The sequence below is a fragment of the Oncorhynchus nerka genome, linkage group LG13 (genome assembly GCF_034236695.1).
Source record: "Oncorhynchus nerka isolate Pitt River linkage group LG13, Oner_Uvic_2.0, whole genome shotgun sequence".
NCBI classification, from domain to species: domain Eukaryota; kingdom Metazoa; phylum Chordata; class Actinopteri; order Salmoniformes; family Salmonidae; genus Oncorhynchus; species Oncorhynchus nerka.
This window is the reverse complement of record NC_088408.1, coordinates 69,324,832-69,351,187: the sequence shown is the minus strand read 5'-3', so window position 1 is coordinate 69,351,187 and position 26,356 is coordinate 69,324,832. Positions and strand designations below refer to the sequence as shown.

Here is a 26,356-nt window from a genome sequence, read left to right as displayed (position 1 = left end):
AGTCAAGACGCTCTCAGTGGTGGAGCTTTTTGAGGATCTGAGGGTCATCGCCAAATCTTTTCAGCCTCCTGAGTGGAAAGGGGCACTGACTTGGCCCTCTTTACAGCTGTGTGTGTGGACCATGTTAATTCCTTTGTGATGTGGACACCGAGGAACTTGAAGCTCCTCTACAGCCCTATTAATGTGGATGGGGGTGTGCTCGCACCTCCGTTTCCTGTAGTCCACAATCAGCTCATTGTTTTGCTGAAGTTGAGGGAGAGGTTGTTGTCCTGGCACCACACTGCCAGGTCTCTGACCTCCTCCCTATAGGCTGCCTTGTCGTCGGTGATGAGTCCTACCACTGTTGTGTCGTTAGAAAACTTGATGATGGTGTTAGAGACGTGGGTGTACAGGAGGGGACTTGAGCAGCCCCCGTGTTGAGGGTCGGCGTGGCAGGAAGTCCAGGATCCAGTTGCAGGAGAAGGGGTTCAGTCCCAGGATCCTTAGCTTATGTGATGAGCTTGGAGGTCACTAGGGTGTTGATTGCTGAGCTGTAGTCACTGAACAGCATTGTCATGTAGTTCCTTTTGTCCAGGTGGGAAAGGGCAGTGTGGAGTGCAATAGATTGCGTCATTCTGTGGATCTGTTGGGGTGGTATGCGAATTGGAGTGCGTCCATGGTGTCTGGGATGATGGTGTTGTGAGCCATGACCGGCCTTTCAAAGCATTTCACGGCTACAGATGTGAGCGCTACGGGCGATATTCTGGAGTATTCCATCTATTTTTTTCAATTGTTAAATAAGTAAGGACAACCTTCAATGTTCTCTAAGACATAATTATCAGAATGTTCATTTTATTCCACGCAAACCTTTCTTCCTCCGTTCTCCTTTCTTCCCTCACTGGTTTCTCTCTCGCTCTCTCGCTCTGACATTCACTCAGTCCCTGCAGTCTTATTGACCTTGGTTCCTTCTCATTTGCATCCACCATTTTTCATTGCTTGGAATATGGCGTTGGGGGACTTTTCCATCATTAAGTGAATTTACAGCGATTTCCTTATGTGTTTTCTCCAAGGGATTGGGTTATGAGATGCACATTAAATATCCATTAATACCTCATTATCCCACTGATAAGATTACCATGATAATGAGGCAGAAATTCTAATTGTTTCACTTCTTGTTGTGCCACTCATTTAATCATCCACCTGAAAGACAAGTGCTCTGCGCCTCTACCTTGAAGACTGTAAACATGGACAGCAGGGTAGAGCTCTCCTGCCGCTAGAAAGGGCCCTGCCCCCTCCCAGCCCCGCAGACTGTTGCCTGGGCGCTGGCACGCATGTGCGCCCATGGTGTGTGTGCTGTGAAGTGGAAACATGGCGTACCTGTGGGTGCGGGTACCACGGGTCGACTCCTGATCCGCTCCCCGGCCACCATACTCCCAGTCACACCTGCTAGATCTTTTTCCTCCTCCGCATTCTTCCACCTTGTTAACCTGCCGCATCCCAAATGGAAATGGAGGGACGTCGTGTGGAGGACTTTGTGGGTGTGGGGTAATTTAGTTGTGAGTAATGCCCAGCTTAATCAACATCTCAAAGTCATGGCTCAGGAGGCAATGGTGGGGTGAGATATTACCATTAACCTTTGAACTTTGGCACAGTAGTGTGTGCCTGTGGGCCCAGTGTGAAATGCCTGTGACCTCAGGCTCTCTCTCTCTGTCTGTCTGTGCTAAGGGGCGACTGTTGAGAACATGCTGGGCAGCCTGCTGTGCCTACCAGGCTCCAGCTCAGTGCTGCTAGACCCTTATGGATCCACCATCTCAGAGACCACCAGCGAGGCCTGGAGTGTGGAGGTCCTGCCCAGCGACTCAGGTGGGTTCAATGTTGAGAAGGGGTTCTAGGAGCTGAATTGCAGTCTGTTTCAGTAACTCTACAAACTTTTTCCATGAGTTTCTACGTAGAAGTACTTTTCTTGTCTTCCTCCGTGCACTACATCGGCAGGAATCACTCCAGTAGGTGTGTTTATGGTATGACTCCATGTGTGTGGGTGGACACGCCAGGTGTGCCCCCCCCAGTTCCATATCAAGGAAGTGGGTGCAATCTGTCATGTTTGTGTACACTACCCTGTCTATCAGGGTAGATCTGCCTTTGCCAGTAAAATACAGCTCTGGGTTTCCCCAAAGGAACCTCCAGGTGTGTTTGCACCTGTAGTGGAGGAACAGCCATGAGGAAATGTTCAAGGACAGCAGCTGTTTGCAGTCTATTGACATGGTGTCAACCTTTCTGCTGGCAACATCCTCGCACAAATCTGTAGGCATTGCAACACAATCTTCTGACAGTGGGGGGGGTTTGTGTATGGACATGTTGTGCTGAGCAGTTCCAGCACAGTGTGAATATGGTCCCATTGCAGCAATTACAAACCAAACGTTATTATGAACAGTAGGAGTCAAATCAATCTTAAAATATGTCTCTTTGGTTAACACAATGTCCTAAAACGTATGTTAGATTATGTGGTTAAACCCCCTTGAAAGTCAGCGTTTCATGAATATCAATAGATTACTTTAGTAATAGCAGTACAAGTGTTTCTTGGGAAAGCCCGGACTCTCTCTGTTAATTGAAGTGCACCATTGCAATATGTGCAGTGTTAAATTGACATGCATGAGTGTCTTGATTGCTTTTTGTTTCCGTTTGCTGCCCCTGTTCTGCTCTGTAATAGGGCTATCTGATGCGCGCCTGGAGTTGAGCGTTTGTTTCATGGCTAGGCAGCAGAAAACTACACTCCGAAGAGCACTTCACTAGCACATTATTACTAACGAGCATGCAAATGAGTACTGCGGTTACTTTGGGGCCTCTGGGTTAAGCTCAACAGCTCCATTGGGCAGCCACAAAACGGCCTGGACTCGAGTTTACGTTTTTCCCTTTGTCAATTGTAGATGGTTTGTTTGCTTTCGTGCATATTAGTTTTCTTAGCTATTACTTTATCCTGCCAGAAAAGGGAGACTAAACATACAGTAAGGTATATGCCTACACTTGCATTCTTACATGAACTATGTGCCTATGAACAACTTACATTGTTGACTGTAACTGGATGTGACTGTACTCTGTGTGTTGCTCCTCCCCCTCCAGAAGCCCCAGATCTGAAGCAGGAAGAGCGTCTACAGGAGTTGGAGAGCTGCTCAGGGCTGGGCAGCACCTCCGATGACACAGAGGTCAGAGAGGTCAGCTCCCGGCCCAGCACCCCAGGGCTCAGCGTCATTTCAGGTACCCTGCACCTCTTTCACTCATAGAAGCTTTACAGTATACCTAACACATCAGTTTCTATACTAACGTACATATTGAAATAAAACAAGTCTAACCACTCAAAGAATTATAATGAATGTATTTCAGAGCCATATTGGGTTTTGTCTGTGTTAGCTGGAGAGCAGTCAGATAGTGCTAGATAAGCCGGTACAACCAGGTCTTTGTGTGAGTTTGGCTAGGACACAGAGGTTAACACTGGTAGCTCAGGTGAACAGGGTGCATTGACATGCTTGACGTAGCATCTCAGATTAAGATGACTAGGCCTGTGCCCACGGCTGAGCTCCTGTAGGAACCTGTCCCACAAGGGCCGTGCCGATGGATAGGCTCTGTCTGATTTATCAATCTTACTGCTGCATCTCACTTCCCACCCAAGGGAGCTCCCGCTACCATATTTAGAGGTCCCAGTGGGCCCCTGGCTGAGAGGGACCGTTCAGCATATCCTCTCAATACGCTTTGTATGCTCTGACTGCTAACTGTCAAACATTCCCCGTCACTCAGAATAGAAGCTAGTCAGCCAAATCCAAACCAAGTCTTCCACAAAATGTTACCAACTCCTGGATGGCACAGATTTTAACAGAAGTTTTTTTTAAATGTATTTTTCCTGCAGCAACATCAGAAGATAGAGGCAAGACGGAGGACCTGCGGTCGGAGTGCAGCTCGGACTTTGGGGGGAAGGACTCTGTGACCAGTCCAGATGGGGAGGAGTCCTCCCACGGTAGGAGAGGGGGGAGAGTGTCACCTCCCGTGTGGCCTGGATGTGGCATCACTACACTGTCAGCAGCTAGACCTATCAATCCCTGTCAGATGAGCTGCCATAACCTTTCCACTATACTAGAATGCTGCTGACCTTATTGGAAACGTTCTGCTTTGTTTTCTAATGAATGTTTAGACCAGATGGCTCATATCAAGCATAGGTACATGATGGCCAATACAAAGAATAGCCCATTTGTTTTTTTTAATGGCATGAACAATTCTATCAGAAAGTGGCTCTCTGTTTAAGGTATGAATAACATTCTTGTTTCAGGAGCACACCACAGTTTGGCTTCTCCGGCCTCGCAGGCAGACTCCTTACTGGCCATGTTCGATCCCCTATCCTCCGGGGAAGGTAATTTCTGCTCCCCCAATCAGACCAGGAAATTAGCACCATTAAGTTTCTAGTGGCGCAGGCTCACAGAACAGCTTGATCTCTGAGAAAATGAACCAAAAGAGTCTTGCCCCAATTACTGGACAAAACATTAGTGCAATAAAAATGTCTACTGGGTGGGAATGTCATTTCAATTAGCTAATTTGAGTGAGGGTAGTGAGGTGAGCTGTGTGGCAAGGTGAGGGGGATGACAGGTTGAGAGACCTCACCCGAGGCACATTGGCACAGTCCCTTGTGCCACTGTACTCATGGCACCAGGCTGCCATTGGAAGCTTTTCAGGAGAGAGAATCTACCCTTGGAACAGGTGGCCTACCCACACCTAGGGCTAGTCTCCCACCAACCAGCCTCACTTTCCTCCACTTCCTCATTGTTTTGCTGTGTTTCCTTTGTTTCTGGACACACTCGATAATTGTGAAAGTGTTTCTGAGGAATGAGGAGGTAGTTGTTGTTCAGATACACCCTTATGTGCTAAGCTGTATAACCAAACTAAGCCTTTTTTCTCCCACAGGTTTCTCTACTGGTACCATCGTGAGGCCCAAAGTGCACTACGCCAGGCCCCTTCATCCTCCCCCTGACCCTCCCATCCCAGAGACCTGTGCCCTGGGCCAGGAGCCCCGCTACTCCCTGTTCACGCCCCACTGCCTGGCCCAAGCCGAGCTGGAGCACACCAAGCAGCGCCACTCCTACCCAGACAGGCTGGTACGCAGTCGCAGCTCTGACATTGTCTGCCAAGGCCGCCGGCCTACCAGCGACCCGGGCCTCAACCGCAGAGCGGCAGCCGAGGAGCGGGATCCTGCCGGGCACTTCTCCATGGGGCCATCCTCGTCCCCCAGCAAAGATTCCCTAAAAGGAGAGGTGAGAGCTGCTGTTCATCATTGTCACATCAGTTCTGCATGCTGCTCTGCTCTCCAAGCCCAGTTTTATACCAACTGCATTCTGTAACAACAGTCTTAGTCATTTCACTAAAGGCAACATTTATAAAAGGTGAAGTGAGATAAGGAAGTAGAATGACACTTTGTCAGTACATTAAACCTTTCTTTCCTGTGCTACCCGTACAGCACCAGTATGCATTCAAAAACATACTTGAATATTTATTTTCCAAAGGTTGAGGAGAGAAAGGACAGTGATGAGGAAAAGTCTGATCGCAACAGACCATGGTGGAAGAAACGCTTTCAGTCAGCCATTCCCAAAGGTAATAACTTCTAAACCTGCTCTTTCCCCCTCCATCTCTGTGTCAGTTTGGCACACCCTCTTTTCTATGTTGCAACAAATGCTTTTAGTGGGTTAAGCATTTTGACAATTTCTTTGAAAATTGCATGAAATTGTTACTATGTTTCGTTCATTTTCACTCTTTCACGATGTCCTCTTAATAACATCTATTGCAGAAATGGTACACTTTTTTTTTTTTTTTTAAAGACCTGTACTTTAACAATTTGTAATGTGAGAAGAATGATGCACGATCGCTCCACTCCACCGTCGATGTTCTACTTTGAAAAATACAGTTTCTTGTTGTTGAATGTTACACCAGACAAATGGACAAGTGTTTTCTTACATCTCACTTGCACTAGATTTTCTTTTTTAGTTTTTAAAAACAAATCAGTCGTGAGGGGTTTGAGCGGGTGTAGAGTGTGCAGTGGTAACCCTCCCAGTGGTCCTGTCATCCCCAGCCAAATGGTCATTACATAGACCTCTCTGTCATCGCCCGCTGATTGATTACACATCTCTTGTTGCGGTTAAACTCCAAAACCATCTCTCATAGAAGTGTCAGGGAAATAATGAGCTGTGCCTACAAGAGATGACTGCTTATTACTCTTTTAGATAATGATGTTCCTTTAGTAAACATTAAACATTGTATTAATAAAGCCTGCTCTGCACAGAGAAGTGTAAACCTGTTAAGTTTGAGTTTGACAGAAAGAACAGCAGAGCACCGTTTAGGGTACATGGAATAGCTTATTAATATTTTAGTCTTTAAGGGAAAAAACGTCCTTGTCCATCCATTCAATATCAACCCCTCTGTCAAACTGTTGAAAACCAGAGTCCACAAAAAGGCCTTTCTGTTGGCCTGGTCCTGCTGCTGCTGTGCTGTGAAATATCATGGTGATGTGTAGCCTAGCCCCTCAGAGTGTCAGCCAGGTAGACTTGTGTGTGAAAGGCCAACCCTGTCTGTTGTGTTCCTCACACAGTGCTGTATTGGACGGCTGAGAGTGAAGTCCCAGGTAACACTTCCAACACTAGCTGTCATCATCGAGCTAGCTGCCCTGACGGCAGTGCTAGTGGCTGAGTGCTGTAAGCCGTGACGCTTGTAGACGTGGCCCTTTGTGATAGAGAGAGCTGTGATGTGACATGGTGCTGCCTGAGTTGATGTCCCGGCTCCTCATTCATGCATTTTTTTTGGATGCCCCCATTTTTCTGTACTGTAATGTTTGCAATGCAGCATTAGGGCTCACAGAATGGCAACGCATTTATACATTGCTATACCTCTCCACGTTCTCTGGCTGTAAATACCGACCTGTAAGATTATTCTGTCATCTGGATCTAGACCCCCTGTTTGTCCTTTTGACACTTGTGTGTTAATAGCCTCACCTGCTTATTTGCATATATATATCTATCGCGCTATATATATATACACACACACTCACTGTATATATTTATATATATATATATATATATACACACACACACACACTCACTGTATATATTTATCTTTTAATATGTGTACACTGAGTGGACAAAACATAGGAACACTTTCCTAATATTGACTTGTACCCTGTTTTGCCCTCAGAACAGCCTCAATTCTTCAGGGTATGGACTACAAAAGCGTTCCACAGGGATGCTGGCCCATGTCGAATCCAATGCTTCCCACAGTTGTGTCAAGTTCCCTGGATGTCCTTTGGGCGGTGGATCATACTTGATACGCACAGAATTGTTGAGTGTGAAAAACCCAGCAGCGTTGCAGTTCTTGAGACAATTCCTGGCACATGCTGCCATACCCCGTTCAAAGGCACTTCAATATTTTGTCTTGCCCATTCACCCTCTAAATAGTACACATACATAATCCATGTCTGAATTGTTTCAAGGCTTAAAAATCCTTATTTAACAACCTCCCCTTCATCTACACTGATTTTGAAGTGGCTTTAACAAGTGAAATCAATAAGGGATCATAGCTTTCACCTGGTCAGCCTGTCCTTGGAAATGTTCCTAATGTTTTCTACACTCTGGGTGAATCTGACATGTTTTGTCCAGTACGGTCTGGCAGTTGTATTATTTCAGCCATTTTGCTTTTATTTACCTCTCTAGCATTCCTTTGCTATTATCGTGCATTCAGAATAGGGATACATCTTAATTTTGTTCAGTTTATAGGCTGCTATGCTACTGTGTGCATGTCTCATCTACATTGTTAGTCAATGGTAAAAACCACCGTAAATTTGTGCAACAACACTTCTTGTTCTGCTGTCATGAAGTGAGTCATGATGAGACTGCGGTCCAGAGAGAGTGAGAGCAGAGCATCACTTCTCCTAGCCTACTCATTATGCTCTCTCCACAGCTCCGATAGCCTTCCGGAAAAGGGACAGGCAGGAGAAAGACGATGTGGGCCATGAACGCGTCCCACAAGGTCTGTCCTGATTTGTCATTGCACTCAGATATTGCTGAATTTGGGGGGGTGGTGGTATGTTTCCCATGGTAGGTTTAACCCAAATGCGTCCTGTGTGTTTGTCAGATGACACTCTGTCCAGGAACTCCCAGGCCCAGGCAGCAGAAGACATCCTGGATAAATACAGGAACATCAAGAGGACCAGCCCTAGTGAGGGAGCCACCGCTGCAGCCTATGACACCACAGGAGGTCAGTGTCTTTCTCACACACACACACACACACATTCAGTTAATTAATTTGAGCGTGTGAATGTGTTGTGCACAGAGCTGTGTGGAGAGGAGGGTTTACATGACGAAGCTCTGCAGAACATGTCCACAGACGACCTGCCAGACTCAGCCAGCCAGACAGCCCAGCAACACGACTCCAGCAAGTTCTCATTCAGGTCAGTAAATCCTTACCAGCTCACAGAAGTCACACACCTATGATAACAGTAATAATACAAAATGTGTTAATACTTCAGCTTTCATGCAATGCTTTATTAACAAGAGGTGCTTCAGAGGCATAAAAATTGACACAAGACAAAAGTGATAAGAACCAAACCAAATCTCCATTTTCCTTTTTTCTGCTCATATGTTGCAGTGATGCAAAGAAGAAGTTGAGACTGGCCTTGTGTTCAGCAGACTCTGTCGCTTTCCCCCTCATGGCTCCTGCCACCACACGTAATGGGCTGCCAGACCACACGGACTCTGAAGGTACCATTCTATTATTTCTGGCCATGTTATATCTGGCCACATTCATTCCTGTAAGTAAGCCTGCCCGCTGCACGTTCACCAGCAGGACATGACTACACAATAGAAAGTGACATCCTTTGAAATGGTTACATTTGAAATCCATAAGACACTCTCTTGGTAGTCATCAGTCACATCCACATGTCAGGGGGGAGCATGGCAGGCTGATCCGATTACAGCAGTAGTCCTTCTCCCAGCGAGGGGCCAGTGTGTCTGAGCGTTTCACCCACCGCTGTCTGTCTCCCGTCTCCTTCCCAGACAATGAGATCGTGTGCTTCCTGAAGGTCCAGCTGGCGGAGGCCATCAACCTGCAGGATAAGAACCAGATGGCCCAGATCCAGGAGACCACTCGCTGCGTCAGCCGCTTCGACGCACGTACCTGCAGGAAGCTGCTGGCAGCCATCGCCGAGGATTACAGGTAACTGTGGAGGAAGAGACTGCACATTCACTGCTATTACTGCAAGGACATAGCAACTGTACCACTGAACTTTGTATTGTTTTGTTTTAAATATGTACAGTTGAAGTTGGAAGTTTACATACACTTAGGTTGGAGTCATTAAAACTCGTTTTTCAACCACTTTCCAAATTTCTTGTTAACAAACTATAGTTTGGACAAGTCAGTTAGGGCAAGTCAGTTAGGACATCTACTTTGTGCATGACACAAGTCATTTTTCCAACAATTGTTTAGACAGATTATTTCACTTAAAATTCACTATCACAATTCTAGTGGGTCAGAAGTTTACATACACTAAGTTGACTGTGCCTTTAAACAGCTTGGAAAAATTATGTCATGGCTTTAGAAGCTTCTGATAAGCTAATAGACATCTTTTGAGTCAATTGGAGGTGTACCTGTGGATGTATTTCAAGGCCTACCTTCAAACTCAGTGCCTCTTTGCTTGACATCATGGGAAAATCTAAGGAAATCACCAAGACCTCAGGAAGAAATTGTAGACCTCCACAAGTCTGGTTCTTCCTTGGGAGCAATTTCCAAACGCCTGAAGGTACCACGTTCATCTGTACAAACAACAGTATGCAAGTATAAACACCATGGGACCACGCAGCCGTCATACCGCTCAGGAAGGAGATGTGTTCTGTCTCCTAGAGATGAACTTACTTTGTGGCAAAAAGTGCAAATCAATCCCAGAACAACAGCAAAGGACCTTGTGAAGATGCTAGAGGAAACAGGTTCAAAAGTATCTATATCCACAGTAAAACGAGTCCTATATCGACAACCTGAAAGGCCTCGCATCAAGGAAGAAGCCACTGCTCCAAAAACGCCATAAGAAAGCCAAACTACGGTTTGCAACTGCACATGGGGACAAAGATGGTACTTTTTGGAGAAATGTCCTCTGGTCTGATGAAACAAAAATAGTTACATTTGGCCATAATGACCATCGTTATGTTTGGAGGAAAAATGGGGAGGCTTGCAAGCTGAAGAACACAATCCCAACCGTGAAGCATGGGGGTGTCAGCATCATGTTGTGGGGGTGCTTTGCTGCAGGTGGGACTGGTGCACTTCACAAAATAGATTGCATCATGAAGAAAGAAAATGATGTGGATATATTGAAGCAACAGCTCAAGACATTCAGCTTGGTCGCAAATGGGTCTTCCAAATGGACAATGACCCCAAGCATACTTCCGAAGTAATGGAAAAATGGCTTAAGGACAACAAAGTCCAGGTATTGGAGTGGTCATCACAAAGCACTGACCTCAATCCCATAGAAAATGTGTGGGCAGAACTGAAAAAGCATGTGCGAGCAAGGATACAAACCTGCTCTGTCAGGAGGATGGAGCCAAAAATTCACCCAACTTATTGTGGGAAGCTTGTGGAAGGCTACCAAAAAACATTTGACCCAAGTTGAACAATTTAAAGGCAATGCTACCAAATACCAATGAAGTGTATGTAAACCTCTAACCCACTGGGAGTGTGATGAAAGAAATAAAAGCTGAAATAAATCATTTTCTCTGGTATTATTTTGACATTTCACATTCTTAAAATAAAGTGGTGATCCTAACTGACCTAAGACAGGGTATTTTGTACTAGGATTAAATGTCAGGAATTGTGAAACTGAGTTTACCTACACCTTAGCCAAATACATTTCAACTTCCGTCATCAACTGTAGCTCTATTTGGAAGGCTAAAATAAACATTTAGATAGGCTATCAATGAATGTTGTGAGTAATGTCCGATTTACAGTAGTACTGTCTAATTTTGTCACCGAATGCAACCGTTCAGAAGCATAATCCGTAATGCCTGCATGTTGTCGCCACCCCCCCCCCCCCCCCCCCCCTCCCCCGTTAGGAAGCGGGCGCCCTACATAGCGTATCTGACGCGGTGTCGACAAGGCCTGCAGACGTCCCAGGCCCACCTGGAGCGGCTGCTGCAGCGGGTGCTGAGGGACAAGGAGGTGGCTAACCGCTACTTCACCACAGTCTGTGTTCGCCTCCTACTGGAACACATGGAGGCGAAGTCCCTGGACTTCATCAAAGGTCTCTGCTCCTTATTACTGATGTACTGACTGGGACTTTGGAACCATGAATTGACTGATGGTGTCTCTGCTAGTTGATTGACCTCTGAAGGGCCATAGTATGGAATTCAAAATACAGACACTGAAATTAAACCTAACTACCTGCATCACATTGCAGTGTTTTCATTTACAATCTGGAACCTCTAAAATACTTGAATTGCTCAGTGTGTCTGTACCTCAGGTACTTCCCCCAACCTTCCAGGGGTGAACAGTACTCAGTGTGTCTGTCAGTGTTCAGTTTCTTTTCCAGTGCTCAGTGTGTCTATCTCTGATTCCCCCCCCCCCCAGCGTTCCAGGGGTGCACAGCGTCAGACGACAAGACGGCGGCGGTGGAGGACTTCCTGCGCTACCTGTACGGGGCCATGGCACATGATGCCATCTGGCAGTACGCCAGCGAGGACCAGCTGCAGGATGCCCAGATGGCCATAGAGCGCAGCGTCATGAACCGCATCTTCAAGCTGGCCTTCTACCCCAACCAGGACGGGGACATCCTGAGAGACCAGTGAGTAACTGTGACCGCAGCCACCTCACCTCGGTCACATCGCCCCAGCATTCGTGTGGCTGCTGCCACTCATGCTTAGAAATTACCCAGCTTTCTGTCCTCCTTGGATGCTAGTTTACGTCATTATCCTTTACAGATTTGAAAGAAGATAACACTGTATTGCTATAGTAGTAGGTTTCAAGCTTAGATTAAGTGAACAGTCAATACACTATGTTCCCCCCTCTAGGCTTCTACAGGAACACATAGCGCGTCTCTCAAAGGTGGTGACGGCAAATCACAAAGCTCTTCAAATCCCAGAGGTAACTCCCCACAGATTTGTATCCCCTCAATTGTCCATCAGTCATTTTTTCATTTTGTGTTGATGTTTTGAGCTCAACAGAGTTGACATGCTGAATGCTTTTTTCTGTCTGGCTCCAGGTGTATGCGAGGGAAGCTCCCTGGCCATCTGCCCAGTCAGAGATCCGGACCATCAGTGCCTACAAGACTCCTCGGGACAAAGTGCAGTGTATCCTGCGCATGTGTTCCACAATCATGAACCTCCTGAGTCTGGCCAACGAGGACTCTGTCCCCGGAGCTGACGACTTCGTCCCTGTGCTTGTCTTTGTCCTGATAAAGGTGAGCATCCATCGCACATTGATATCAAGTTACTCTGAGATGTTTACGTTAATATCATATTCACTTTAGATAACACACATTGTACCTCATTAAATGGTCAAACTGCTTCAACTGTGAGCAAAAGGCCTTGCTAGAAGTATGAACCCAGTCTCCCTAATGCACAGAGGGAGAAACTGAATCCTCAGCACACATTCTGCCAATCCTTTCTCACATTGACAGCTGTATAGTACATGTGTAGTAGCATGAAGATCTTGCTGTATGATAACCTGTATAGACATTTACCCATGGCATGTATTATACATGGCCTGGCGTATGGCTCTCTGTGGTTAATGTGAGCCCCCCTACCCCCCAGGCAAACCCGCCCTGCCTGCTGTCCACTATTCAGTACATCAATAATTTCTACGCCAGCCGGCTGAGTGGGGAGGAGTGCTATTGGTGGATGCAGTTCACCGCGGCAGTGGAATTCATTAAGACCATCGATGATCGCAAGTGAAGCAGAACCGCCACCTGTATGGGGAAGGAGATGGGAGACTGGGAGACTTCCCAACCAACCCTCTCCCTCTGCTCCCCAGGACCCAGACCCACACCCTGTCTGTATAGCTGTACATAGTCAGAGACTTTGAGAGATTTAAAAAGTATATATGATTACTATGTGGACAAAATCCAGGTTTTATCATGGAGAAAAAGTCCTTGGAAAAAATGGCAGATGTTAACTTTGAATTTAAACTAATTAGCATTTTTCATTTAATCTCTTGTCTCTAGTCATGGTGAGGTGTGGGGGTCTATGTCTTGAATGTTATATCTAAAGTTACGATTCTGACGTTAAATTGACTGATGAAAGCGTCTAACCAGATGAAAAGGGACCATGTTTCCTAGAGATGATCTCAGATATATCTTGTGGAAGGGGGACTACCTGAAGGTGAGCGAGAGAGAAAGGTTGTTAAATTGTGCAATCTTTCCCCTTAAATACTCTTCATCCTAATGCTCTTCAAGATGCATCGTATCCTGGGGAATCGCATAACTCAATAGATACTGACTGAGTATTAGTGACTCAAGTAAATTATAAAATCAACCCAAAATAATCCTGCTAATATTAGTATATATTTTTTTGACATTAGCACATCAATAATAGGACAGATTTTTTTCATAAAATGTAAACAGATGTATTCATTATTCGGTTCATCCTTCCCTAAATACTTTCCGTGGCAATTTGGACAGAAGGGCCCACATATTTATATATAAAATGTATTTATTTCTTTCGTTCTATTTAATGGAATTGTATTTTATTTCTATAAATGAAATCACACATCATGCCTATTTAGGAGATTTAAGGCAGCTGTAAGGGTTGAGATATTTTAATATTGTTAGGAGGGCAAGCACAGCATTGTCCTCAGACTGAGAAGCCCCCAGGATAAGTTGTTGGATGTTTGCTACAGCTTATAGACAGGGTCACCACTGATCAGCTCCTGCACAATATCAGTAGTGCTGGTATTTTTAGAAATACTGAAATGTGCCTTGAGGAGGGCCACTTTGTGTAAGTCTGTTTTAAAACAAAAAAAACATGTTTTTTTGAGAGTGAGGGTTCTGCTTTTGGTTTTCCATAAAGGATAGGCATTACTTCCCCATACCATTATCACAGGGGTGGGCAACATACAGCCCGGCCCGCGAGCCCTATTCAGTCTGGCCCCGCGGGAGGTTTGAGTAATAAAAAATATATATATTTTGGGGAAATTATTATTATTATTGGGTTAAAAAATAATCCAGGCCACTCTTGAACGTCTAAAAGAAGATCAAGTATGTAAAAATTCAAATGTTATAATGACCTATATGTTTTCAATTAACTGCCAGCGAATTACTTTTGACGAACAAATCGGTCCGGGAAAAAGAAATCTGTGTGCCTCTCCACTGAATTTTGAAAAGCCTTCAAGCCTAAATTAATGCCCACCCCTGCATTATCACCTTTGATCCCCACAGCCGGTCTCTCTGAGAAACCTCTTTCCAACCTTAGTGCTGGGAGTGGAACACCACTGGTTGTTTCGGTTCATTCCCTTTGCACTCATCCCCTTTCCGTTTTCCCCTTCAATATTTAATATCCTACCTCAAAGTTAGAACCAATGAGCCTGACGTTTCTGTTTGTGCACAATACTCTTTAATATTGGTTGGATATGAAGAGTAATGGAACAGGTATTCACTGTTTAGCATCAGCTTCCTCTATTGACACTGATGACTGCTCTCTTGCAATTACATGGTATAACAAGGTAGTAAAGCATTTCCAAATGAACAAGTTGACTATTTCTGTAGTTGAAGCTGTTATAATGCATGCATGTTTCAGCATAGAGCAGAAAGACTAGTGATTGGATTAGCTCTTTACCTCCTCACGCGATCAAGAAAGGGACTCTTAAATGTATATGCACTCTTGTATTATTTGATTTCTTCTTTCATTTTAGAGTGCAGAGATATTCCAGTTTCATTTTCTTTCATTTACAGGCATGTTTCAAATCACTTACAGCCAAAGGCACCAAAACTCATAAAATCATCTGTTTGTTGCAGCTACGAAAAGCAGGAACACTGCCCCCTCTGTTTGTGCAACTTTGCATTGTGCCAAGGTTATGTCTTATTTTCTCTTTTAAATCACTACTTTCAAACAGTATCCCATTAATAGACAGCACAACAAAAAGAGCAAATAATCAGAACACTATCTGATATGTTTACTGACCATTTGAAAAAGGCAGTGTGGGATAAGGTGGGCTATGTTGCGTGAGAGGTTTGTACAGTGAATGTGTGATATGTTGGTTTGTTAAGTGTTTTTTTGAGAGGTCCACCCTCTTCCTCCTCTTTCACAATGTCAGGACGATCTCCTTACTGTAGCTACAGTACTCCTCGATGAGCAGTAAATCCTTGTTGGTGAAAAACCTAAAATATTTCTAGAGTTAATTTCGAACTCAGACCAGTTCTGAAAGGGTTGTGAAGAATGAGGCTGGGTTTTCTTTTGTCTGTCTCACTGATGTAATTTCTTTTTCAATGTTCGGAGCTTAATTACTCTGGATTTTTTTGTACAAGGTAAGCGAAGCTTGCTCTGTACATTTGACATGTAGAACTTCACATGTTTTCTACTCTGCTCTTTAGTAATGAGTCACACTCGTTTTAACTAAAGCCTCTGACATTACAAATGATACTGTAACAGAGATTTATATGGGTAGCTTAGCTAGGTCTGACTGTTACACTTTATCCAATAACATCAGTCAAGGACACACATTTATAAGCAATCTCAAGTTGTGATATTAGTGTTGTCTCCACATTTCCTGACTTATGTTCCTGTTTTTTGAGTAATGTGTGTACAGCATCTAATGGTTTTTAAATACACCTGTGCAAAATAGATGATACTGCTGTTTAACCTGTTTGAAAACATACCCATGTACTGATTGGTCACAAAATGTAGATAGACTGTAACCAGAAGTGTTTATGTGATGTCACTTTAGAAGTATGTACAGTACAGACCAATGTGATCAAACAATCTGGACCTGGCTTGTGTATTAATGTTGCCTTCTACATATCAGTGAACAAAGATACTTTTCAATAGCTAGAAAACTACAACCAGCCTTTGTGTCTGACCTGATTCATACTGTTCATACAGTGACAGAATACCTCACATTGTGAAGTTAAAGTACAAATACACATCCTAACATTGAGAATAATTCTGTACTATAGCCTGAGTTTAGCATTGATTGTATGCAAACAAGTGGACAGTTGCCAGAATGGTGGACTAAAAGAGACTTGACTATGGAAATCTGGTCTTCAAAGCTTTACAATCCTCTCTGTGCTCTAGTCCCTGTACAGAGTAGGCAGAACAAGCAGAAAATAATCCATTTTACATTTGTAAGCTTGCACAATTATGACATATGCTAAGGGGAAGGCGTTTGTCTATAAGGTGATTCATGTATCATATAATTCTTTAAAACAATAAAATGCATTTTTCTGTACCTGTATCCTGTTATTTCTGTGCATGCAGGTAATAGTATGTGAGGGCTCTCTTGTGGACGGAGGGAAGGTGTATGCTGTAAGTTAGTCTTGTTCCATTTCGCTCCCGAGTGGCGGTGGTCTAAGGCACTGCATCTCAGTGCTAGAGGCGTCACTACCGAACGTGCATCGTCCGGGTTTGGCCGGTGTAGGCCATCATTGTAGATAAAAATCTGTTCTTAGCTGACTTGCCTAGTTAAATAAAATGCATAAATATCATGCTATGGGAGAGCTCTGTAATTCAAATCAAAGTTTTTGTCACGTGCAAGGTGTAGACTTTACAGTGAAATGCTTACTTACAGGCCCTAACCAATAGTGCAAAAAAGGTATTAGGTGAACAATGGGTAGGTAAAGAAATAAAAACACCAGTAAAAAGTGAGTGAAAAACAGTAGCGAGGCTACATAGACACCGGTTAGTCAGGCTGATTGAGGTAATATGTACATGTAGATATGGTTAAAGTGACTATGCATATATGATGAACAGAGTAGCAGTAGCGTAAAAGAGGGGTGGTGGGTGGGACACAATGCAGATAGCCCGGTTAGCCAATGTGCGGGAGCAGTGGTTGGTCGGCCCAATTGAGTTAGTATGTACATGAGTGTATAGTTATAGTAACTATGCATATATGATAAACAGAGTAGCAGCAGTGTAAAAAGGGTTGGGGGGGGGCTCACAATGCAAATTGTCCAGTTAGCCATTTGTTTACCTGTTCGGGAGTCTTATGGCTTGGGGGTAAAAACTGTTGAGAAGCCTTTTTGTCCTAGACTTGGCACTCCGGTAGTAGAGAGAAAGGCATTGTGCTTGCCATGCGGTAGTAGAGAGAACAGTCTATGACTGGGGTGGCTGGGGTCTTTGACAATTTTTAGGGCCTTTGACACTGCCTGGTGTGGAGGTCCTGGATGGCAGGCATCTTAGCCCCAGTGATGTACTGGGCCGTACGCTCTACCCTTTGTAGTGCCTTGCGGTCAGAGGCCGAGCAATTGCTGTACCAGGCAGTGATGCAACCAGTCAGGATGCTTTCGATGTTGCAGCTGTAGAACCTTTTGAGGATCTCAGGACCCATGCCAAATCTTTTTTAGTTTCCTGAGGGGGAATAGGCTTTGTCGTGCCCTCTTCACGACTGTCTTGGTGTGTTTGGACCATTCTAGTTTGTTGTTGATGTGGACACCAAGGAACTTGAAGCTCTCAACCTGCTCCACTACAGCCCCGTCGATGAGAATGGGGGCGTGCTCGGTCTTCTTCCTAATTCAGATTTAGGTTCTGAGAAATTCTGAGATTTAGGCTGCACAATAGGTGGTTCATGTTGACCACATTTTTTTTTACATGGAACATAACTGTTGGAGAGGGCATTCGAGCAAGATCATAACTACTCGTGGGGTGCCTTGCATCTCCTGATATCTCCCGATTGTTCATTTAAATACAAAATGTTGTGAAGTTTATTAGATGGATTAATAAACAAATGGCTAAACTGGCCTCATTTGCAGATTGGCTCTTTTGTTTATTTTTTACTCTGTTGATTTCAGATACATGGAGGATGAGGTCTTTGTTTCCCCCTTCTCTGCTTGTACATGATCCCAATGTGGTCATATTAGACCGCTCTAATTTCCTCTGCTATATGGGCAACAGCATACATTTTGTTCTATGCTGATGTTTAAATTAGATACAAAAGATGCTTGCAGTTTTTATTTTTTGGCGGATGAATTGAAAATGTGGACTGGGCTTCTCTGACGCAACTGTTGTTTCATATTGATGTCAGATTGTTGAGGATATAAACAGCCCTGGAGCCTGGCCCAGATGGCTCTGGAATAACAGATGATCAGTCCAGCGGGGCTTGTGCATGACTTCACACACACTGGTCTGCACCAAACACTTCCATTGACTCTGGGGGAACCATGGAGAGTCATATCTCTCCTTGCTCCTCCACTAGTAGCCTACATTGAGAGGTTAAATTATATCTGTGTTACAGGTCTATAGACAAAATAGAGTACTGTGGTCATCTATATTCTTTAATGATAACATTTTTTACAGGGGACATACTGTAGTCCAGCCTCAGTGCATTGAGTTCCTTGAATTAGGAGGGAATTGAATAGTGTTTGCAAATGTAATGTAAGTCTGACCTCAGTGAACTTAGAACAAACTCAATTATTGAGAGGCTCTTTTTTCTTTGCTAATTTGTTTCACGATTTGGTAGATATTAATACTGTCCATGACAAAAATGTACCATGATAGTACAATGAAAAAATACCATGGTACTATAAAGATATTTTGGTCACAAATACCATGGTATTTCTGTGCTATGGTAGTGATGAACACCACATGTTAAGTGTTGGTTTCATGTTTCGTGAGCTGAAATAAAAGATCCCAGAAATGTTCCATACACACAAAAAGCTTATTTCTCTCAAATTTTGTGAACAAATTTCTTTACATCCCTATTAGTGAGCATTTCTCCTTTACCAAGATAATCCATCCAGCTGACAGGTGTGGCATTTCAAGAAGCTGATTAAATAGCATGATCATTACACAGGTTCACCTTGTGCAGGGGACAATAAAAGGCTACTTTAAAATGTGTAGTTTTGTCACACAACACAATGCCACAGATGTCTCAAGTTTTGAGGGAGTGTGCAATTGGCATGCTGACTGCAGGATTGTCCACCAGAGCTGTTGCCAGATAATCTAATATTAATTTATCTAACATAAACAGCCTCCAACGTAATTTTAGAGAATTTGTCAGTACGTCTCACAATTGCAGACCACGTGTATGGCATCGTCTGGGCGAGCGGTTTGCTGATGTGAACATTGTGAACAGAGTGCCCCATGGTGGCGGTGGGGTTATGGTAGGGGCAGACATAAGCTACGGACAACGAACACGATTGCATTTTATCAATGGCTATTTGAATGCATAGAGATACCGTGACGAGATCCTGAGGCCCATTGTCGTGCCATTCATCCGCCGTCATCATCTCATGTTTCAGCATGATAACGCACAGCCCCATGTCACAAGGATCTGTACACAATTCCTGGAAGCTGAAAATGTCCCAGTTTTTTCATGGCCTGCATAATCACCAGACATGTCATCCATTGAGCATGTTTGGGATGCTCTGGATCGACATGTACGACAGCGTGTTCCATTTCCCAACAATATCCAGCAACTTCGCACAGCCATTGAAGAAGAGTGGGACAACATTCCACAGGCCACAATCAACAGCCTGATCAACTCTATGCGAAGGAGATGTGTCACGCTGCATGAGGCAAATGGTGGTCACACCAGATACTGACTGGTTTTCTTATCCACGCCCCTACTTTTTTCTTTAAGGTATCGGTGACCAACGGATGCATGTCTGTATTCTCAGTCATGTGAAATCCACAGATTAGGGCCTAATTTATTTATTTCATTGACTGATTTTCCTTACATGAACTGTAACTCAGTAAAATCTTTGACATTGTTGCATGTTGCATTTATGTTTTTGTTCAGTATACTAGCTACCATGGTACAAAAATGAACATAATGCAACATTGACTACCCGCTCTGCAATGGCAAAGTCTAGCTGTAGTACCCTCTTAAACCCCTTTAGGTCATAGTAAAAAACCACAACACACATGGTCCAATAGAGTAGTGCATCCTCTTAAACCTGGGGACCTAGCTCCTGATTGGCGCAGCAGTCTAAGGCACTGCATCTCAGTGCTAGAGGCGCCACTACAGACCCTGGTTTGATTCCAGGCTGTATGTGATTGGGAGTCCCATAGGGCTGCGTACAATTGGCCCAGCGTCATCCGGGTTTGGATGGGGTAGGCCGTCATTGTAAATATGCATGTGTTCTTAACTGACTTGCCTAGTTAAATAAAGCTTAAATAAAAAATAAAATAAAAACCTGGATAGGGTATGGTGAGAAGAATTGAGTCTGACACCTTGAAGATATAAAAAAGTTATTTAATCTGGTGCTTCTCTCTTCATTACAGTTTTCAGTTGTCTCTCTCTCATTCAACTGACTTGGCTAGTCTTATACAATTCTAAATAGTCAACATACTAAAAAACTATTTGCAAAAATGTATAAATTATAATAATATCTCATAGATACATTTCCATCATGTAATTCTCAACATATCCATTAAAACAGCGAGTTACAATGTTTCCCTTTGTTTACACTGTGTGAACTTTCGGTGATCCTGCTGCGATGAATAGACAGGTTAGCTTGACTGGAGCCAACTACGTTTTTTTATTGAAATTCATTAAGCATCGTCAAAAAATAACAACAATCATATCATTACACCCCGTCTAACTTGGTTTCATATCATATGCGTTATAACTCACTCATCGTGATAATAACGTTGAAAATATTTAGTTTATCTGGTGCTTCACTCTTTAGTTTTCAGTTGGATCTCATTCAACTGACTCACTGACGAGGCAGGCTAGCGCAACGAGCGGCTCCCTCTGCGGGCCAAAACAAGAGTAACACCCCATGACTATAAATACTGAAAATGATTACAAAATGCCCAAAATTACGTTACGAAATCTCACATGATCGATATTTCAGGTTGGCAACACAGGGAACCCAAACATGAGAAAAAAATGTACTATTAATATAGAAGGTATTACTCCTTTTTAACAGCAAATAGTTCCCTTTTTCTGTGATGTTACAGACAAACCAGGACCACTAGTAGCCTGCCTCTGACTTTATCAGAAACTAGCCTATAATGGGTATATAGATTAATCAATATAATGCCAACCAACCTCTTTTGAAATCAGGGGGCAAATGCATTATACTGCAATTGTACTATGGTAACTAGCACATTGATAAAGATGGGACCATATGATCATTTTTGGTACCATTTATCATAATGGTGCGTTACTGTGGTAGAATGTATGCTATAACGCATTTTAAAACCATGATATTTCCATGATCCACATCTATGCCAGTACCATAGTAGTACTATGGTATGAATTAAAGTACCCTAGCAGTACTTTTGTACATTTCTGTAAGCCTCACCAATCAATATTTGAAAGGTTAGCTTCAGAGTGGAATTTAGGCTACTAGTGTACAGTGGGCCTCCACTGTGTTAATTGACGTTTTGTAATGGAAAATAGGCCTACCCAAACCATGGGAACTGAGGGAAATGAAGGTTCACTCTAACTGGACATGTTTAGTGCACTTTCCTTTTTAACGATATGTGGTAAATCAATAGTCTGAAAAGAAGAGGTGCAGCCTTGAGAACGTCTGAATGTGTGGACTGTGGCCAATGGAACGGTCATTTAATGTGGCGTGCGGTCGCTCTCCTGCAGATGGCAGACGCACCATTCCCGACGACGGTCTCCTGAGCTGAGTTTAGACAAAGAACACCAGGGACCTATGGAACATTACCAAGTTAAAAGTCTATGGACACAGGCATGTCGGTTGATGTAATTGTAAACAATATCCATGATAGAGCGAACGTGGATTATTAAAAAGTATATATATATCTAAATGCATGGACAAATAAAGCGGTAGAAAGTAAGTTATACACAAATGTTATAAAGCCTATTCGCTTTATTATTATTGTCTCTATATCTTTAATTTATTAGATCAATAAAGCTTTACTTTTGTAGAGAAGCCTATTTTCTTTATTTGTTGTCTATATACATCTTAGTCATTAAGCAGACGCTCTTATCCAGAGCAACAAGGTTTAAGTGCCTTGCCCAAGTAGGCCTAAACATTTTTCAGACGGTCGGCTCGGGTATTCGAACCGGAAATCTTTCGGTTAATGGCCCAACGCTTTTAACCGCTAGGTTATGTGGTGCCCTACTTAATAAAGATGATATCAAAATCCCTAAGGATAGAAGTAAACTTATCATTACAATTAATGAATGACTGACAAAGACAAAAAGCTACTTAGCAAGTGCCCATAACATTAAGACCTGTATTTGGTATTAAACCAAATTGATGGGAACCGCGGTAATGCGGTAAATCTGGCCACAAGTGAATTCATCAATTGGCGCCACCTAATCTAATCGTAATAATGAAAGGTGTGCGTCCCCATTAATTTGGGCAGTTCACCATTAGCGTTGCACAGTTGCGCTCTCAAACAAATCGCCACAGCCGAAGCTATTTTCGAAGTAATGCATATTACCATCACACAGCCCTACATTCAAATTACTGGGTAGACAGACAGAATCGATACATATTTACATACACATACCTGTCTGTGGTCTCCACTGTTTTATAATTCCTCTATTCCTAACTACTTCTCATACATGCATGCATTCAAGTGGTAAACCAGTTGATGGTGGCATTGCAAAACTCCTTATCTAACCCCATATAGGTTTCCATTTTTATATGTATGGCTCAAAGTAGTACACCAACTGTCTAAATACATTGGAAGTTGGAGTGTGTGTGTGTGTGTCTATGTGTTATGTATGTCTAAATGGTCACTATTAATACTTTAGTTCAAATTTTCAAAAGTCCTATTTCTGTTTTTTTCTTCCCTCCTCTCTAATACTAATCAACCTACTCCACCTGGGGATGCAGTGAAGAGAAGAAGTTGAATAAGCAATAGGCCAACTATGAGAAGTAGGCATGCAATTGTAAGGAGTCCTTTCACCGAGGAGAAAACCAACAGCACAAGGCAGCAGCACGTCAATTAAATTAAAGGAGAGGCTAAATGAACAAAATGTCAAATACACATATTAAAACCTAAATGAAATAGCCTGGAGGATGCTGGGAGACGAGCAGATTAAAACTCAGGAGGATACAGAGTATCTGTGCCTGAGGTGATAACAGGCGTAAATAATGAAACTCAGCTTTCTTCTCTATGATGATTCCCAAACTACACAGACTGGGAATGAATGTGATGGAGATCTCCCGCTGATATGATGCAGCTGAAAACTCAGCACTGTCTCACGTCAATAGACCCATTCTACAAACTGAAATGCAGTACAAAATAATTGACAACAAAAAAATGGAGGAGCCTGTGGTATTGGTGCATAATATAAAAAAGCTGATTTCATCAACATGATCAGGAAAATTATTCAAGAGAACATTTTTTGTTCCTCGGAGACTGTATCAACCTAGACTCACAGACAGAGAGGCAGATATAATATAACATTGAATTAGGCTGTATGGTCAAAGACAGCCCTGCCAAATCCATCCTTGCCAGTGAATAGAAGTGGTTTAGTTCTGAAATAAGAGATAGGAAATTAAATGTGTCTGTCATGTTCCTTTATTGTGTACCAAAAAGTGTTAATTAGGCATTGGTGTCATTTACATCTGTGCTTGTGGTGGTTAGGACACAGCACACCTTCATAAAATTGCACTTACCTACACCATTTGAGACAAACAGTTTTCTATGCATGTCTAATCACCTACGGGTGAAAGTGTAGGTGGTGACATCAAATTGAACCATGGAAATTGAAATATAACAAGAATTAGATGCACTTAGCCATCATGTAAATGGAAACAATCAACATGCAATTACCTGGTGGACTTGACAAGTGAAGGTGCACAAACCCCTCATTTCACTTTCATACATTATTATAGCATTCCCATACATGGCAACAATGAGATGCTGCTATTACTGTACATGCACTTTCCTTTGTTCTTGCAATTAAGCAGCATAGTTAGGGAAGACTTCTATTCTAAAAAAAAATCCCCTGGAGAAAGATGTGATTCCTGAACCATGCATTTTTCTATGATGCTTCTAAATGAATTGAGCTGATGTTTCTGAGAAAAGCTCTTTTGTATTGTTTACAGCAATATACAGTTTTGTGAATTGTGTGTGTGCGTTCGTGCATGAGCGTGTGATGTATTCAGTCAAAAAGTGATACTTCTTTCTTATTAAACTGTACCATTCATCAGTTACATGAACTAGTCATAGTCCCACAATACCGTCACAATCAGCCTAAGTGCCACAGACTATTCTCAACTGAATCATTTCCTCAAAAACGTCAGCTACTACCACACACATGCTGTCCAGCAGGAAGTACTGTCAATGCCTGGCCTTCACAGTGAGTATGATCTGGACAGGGCATGTGATGCTGTTTCTGATTATGTTGATCTCTGTCAGGATGGATATCACAGATCAGTTGTGAGCTTGAGAAGGGATTTGACTGGGCGCATCGGATTGGTTAGATGATCATCCCAACCACATGCACTGAAGATGTCTTGGGTACCTCCCCTGTCCTTGTGTGACCTACTTTGGTTATGCTGTCCTTAAAAGGGCAATCTGCGATTTTCTACATCCATTTTTTGACTTTTACATTCATGATATATACCCATTGATTCTTGAAGAGTATAACTTATACGTGACTCATGAGCTTAGCTCATCTGTTTTAGGGATCTATTCAATCTGTATTGTGGAAGTTCAGAGTTACAGCGTGATTTAAATTTCAAGGCAATGCTCCCGCATAAGCAGAGACTGGATTCACGGTAAACGCTGCATATGTCGGCTCAATTGGAAATTACCTTTACATTTCTATCGGGCAATCTGTAACGCGACAGCGATACAGATTAAATATAGCTCAACCAATCAGAACCCAAAATATAAGCTTGTTTTATATCTTGGTTCAATTGTTAACAAACACTGTATAGTCTCAAAACTATAACAGGGTCTCAACTGCAGATTTCCCTTTTCAGCAATAGCTGATGGGCTTTCCTAGGCATTGTCTGTGTCATCAGCCTCTGCCCCCACATGAAACAATGCTACAGTTTACTATAGAATACTACATTACTTACTATAGGATTTTACAGTAAACTGTAGTATACTGTAGAATACTATACTACACACTGTAGTATATATCAATCATGTGCAGTACTTAGTATAGAATATTGTATTATAATGTAGAATACTATAGTAAATACTACAGTATAGTATAGACCACAATACCACTACAGTAAATACTATAGTAATGTTTGCATTAACACTACTGTCTGCAAAAATTACTTCAGTTAATACTACAGTAATGTCCACAAAAACACCACAGTCTGCAAAAACACTACTGTAATTACTAGTATATACTACAGTATTTATTTTGCATATACCCTGCCCATTCACATCCCCCATATCCCAATTTGTGCCATCCATAAGTGAGAAATCTACATGCCCAAGTATAGAGCATATTTTGTGGTCCTTACTGGTTATTTAAAAAAAATAGCAAAAGAGCTGAACTTTCTCTTCAGACCTCAATCCTATCTACCTACCAACAGGTTATGGAATATTTTCTCTTTTCGTATTTTGTCCAGTAGGTTTCCTGAAGGATAAAGCCCCCACTGCTATGTCAAAGATAATAAAACAAAAACACTATAGTAAATACTACAGTAATGTCTGCAAAACCATACAGTAAATTCTACAGTATATTAAAGTCCACAAAAACAGTACAGTAATTACTACAGTATACACTACAGTTTTTTCCTCACTGCAGTATTTATACTGTAGTAAACTGTAACTACTACAGTATACTACAGTCATGCCCCCAAAACTACAGTAAATACTACAGTATTTCAACATAGTATACCATAGTATTTTTTCGACAACTGGATCTCAGGACCCGAGGAGGGCTGGCTGGCAACGTGCCCGATCTAGAAGTGAGCTGTCCTATCATTGACATCAAGTGAGCGGAAGATGTCATGTCATGTCTTCATCTTGGAAGAGTTCAATCCACATTTCAGGAGGAATCGAGTTTTCTGTCTTTGGAGAGAACCCATGAAGATACGTGTATCCTCAGATCCCTATCCTTTTCAGACATACAGTTGCCCTATCATACACTATTTAAAAATATGGCATTTAATCAAGGTGTAAAGATTACATTTAAATTATCTCTTGCTTCATTATGTAAGATGGTAGGAACATAACTGCTTTTCACTTTTGACATTTCTGTATACTCATACATTGTCACAGTCTATATCTAAAATATATGAATACGCATGCTACAAAAA

General features: G+C 42.7%; 1 protein-coding gene across 4 annotated transcripts in view; it reads left to right on the top strand.

Annotated features, from left to right (window-relative positions):
- LOC115139983 (GTPase-activating protein and VPS9 domain-containing protein 1-like) overlaps positions 1-16,419 on the top strand; it is a 43,317-nt gene extending 26,898 nt beyond the window's left edge. For 2 of the 4 annotated variants that reach the window (XM_029677940.2, XM_029677938.2), the window contains exons 12-28: positions 1,705-1,842; positions 3,097-3,231; positions 3,878-3,985; positions 4,295-4,375; positions 4,924-5,270; positions 5,520-5,607; positions 6,599-6,631; positions 7,960-8,028; positions 8,134-8,256; positions 8,332-8,449; positions 8,647-8,759; positions 9,054-9,213; positions 11,097-11,284; positions 11,611-11,824; positions 12,051-12,123; positions 12,242-12,439; positions 12,792-16,419. In XM_029677940.2, coding sequence (XP_029533800.1) covers positions 1,705-1,842; positions 3,097-3,231; positions 3,878-3,985; positions 4,295-4,375; positions 4,924-5,270; positions 5,520-5,607; positions 6,599-6,631; positions 7,960-8,028; positions 8,134-8,256; positions 8,332-8,449; positions 8,647-8,759; positions 9,054-9,213; positions 11,097-11,284; positions 11,611-11,824; positions 12,051-12,123; positions 12,242-12,439; positions 12,792-12,932 — 2,327 coding nt within the window. In that variant the 3' untranslated portion in view covers positions 12,933-16,419. The remainder of the gene's footprint in view (positions 1-1,704; positions 1,843-3,096; positions 3,232-3,877; positions 3,986-4,294; positions 4,376-4,923; positions 5,271-5,519; positions 5,608-6,598; positions 6,632-7,959; positions 8,029-8,133; positions 8,257-8,331; positions 8,450-8,646; positions 8,760-9,053; positions 9,214-11,096; positions 11,285-11,610; positions 11,825-12,050; positions 12,124-12,241; positions 12,440-12,791) is intronic. The other 2 variants (XM_065026624.1, XM_029677942.2) reach the window with 2 other exon arrangements.
- The last annotated feature ends 9,937 nt before the right edge of the window (positions 16,420-26,356 follow it).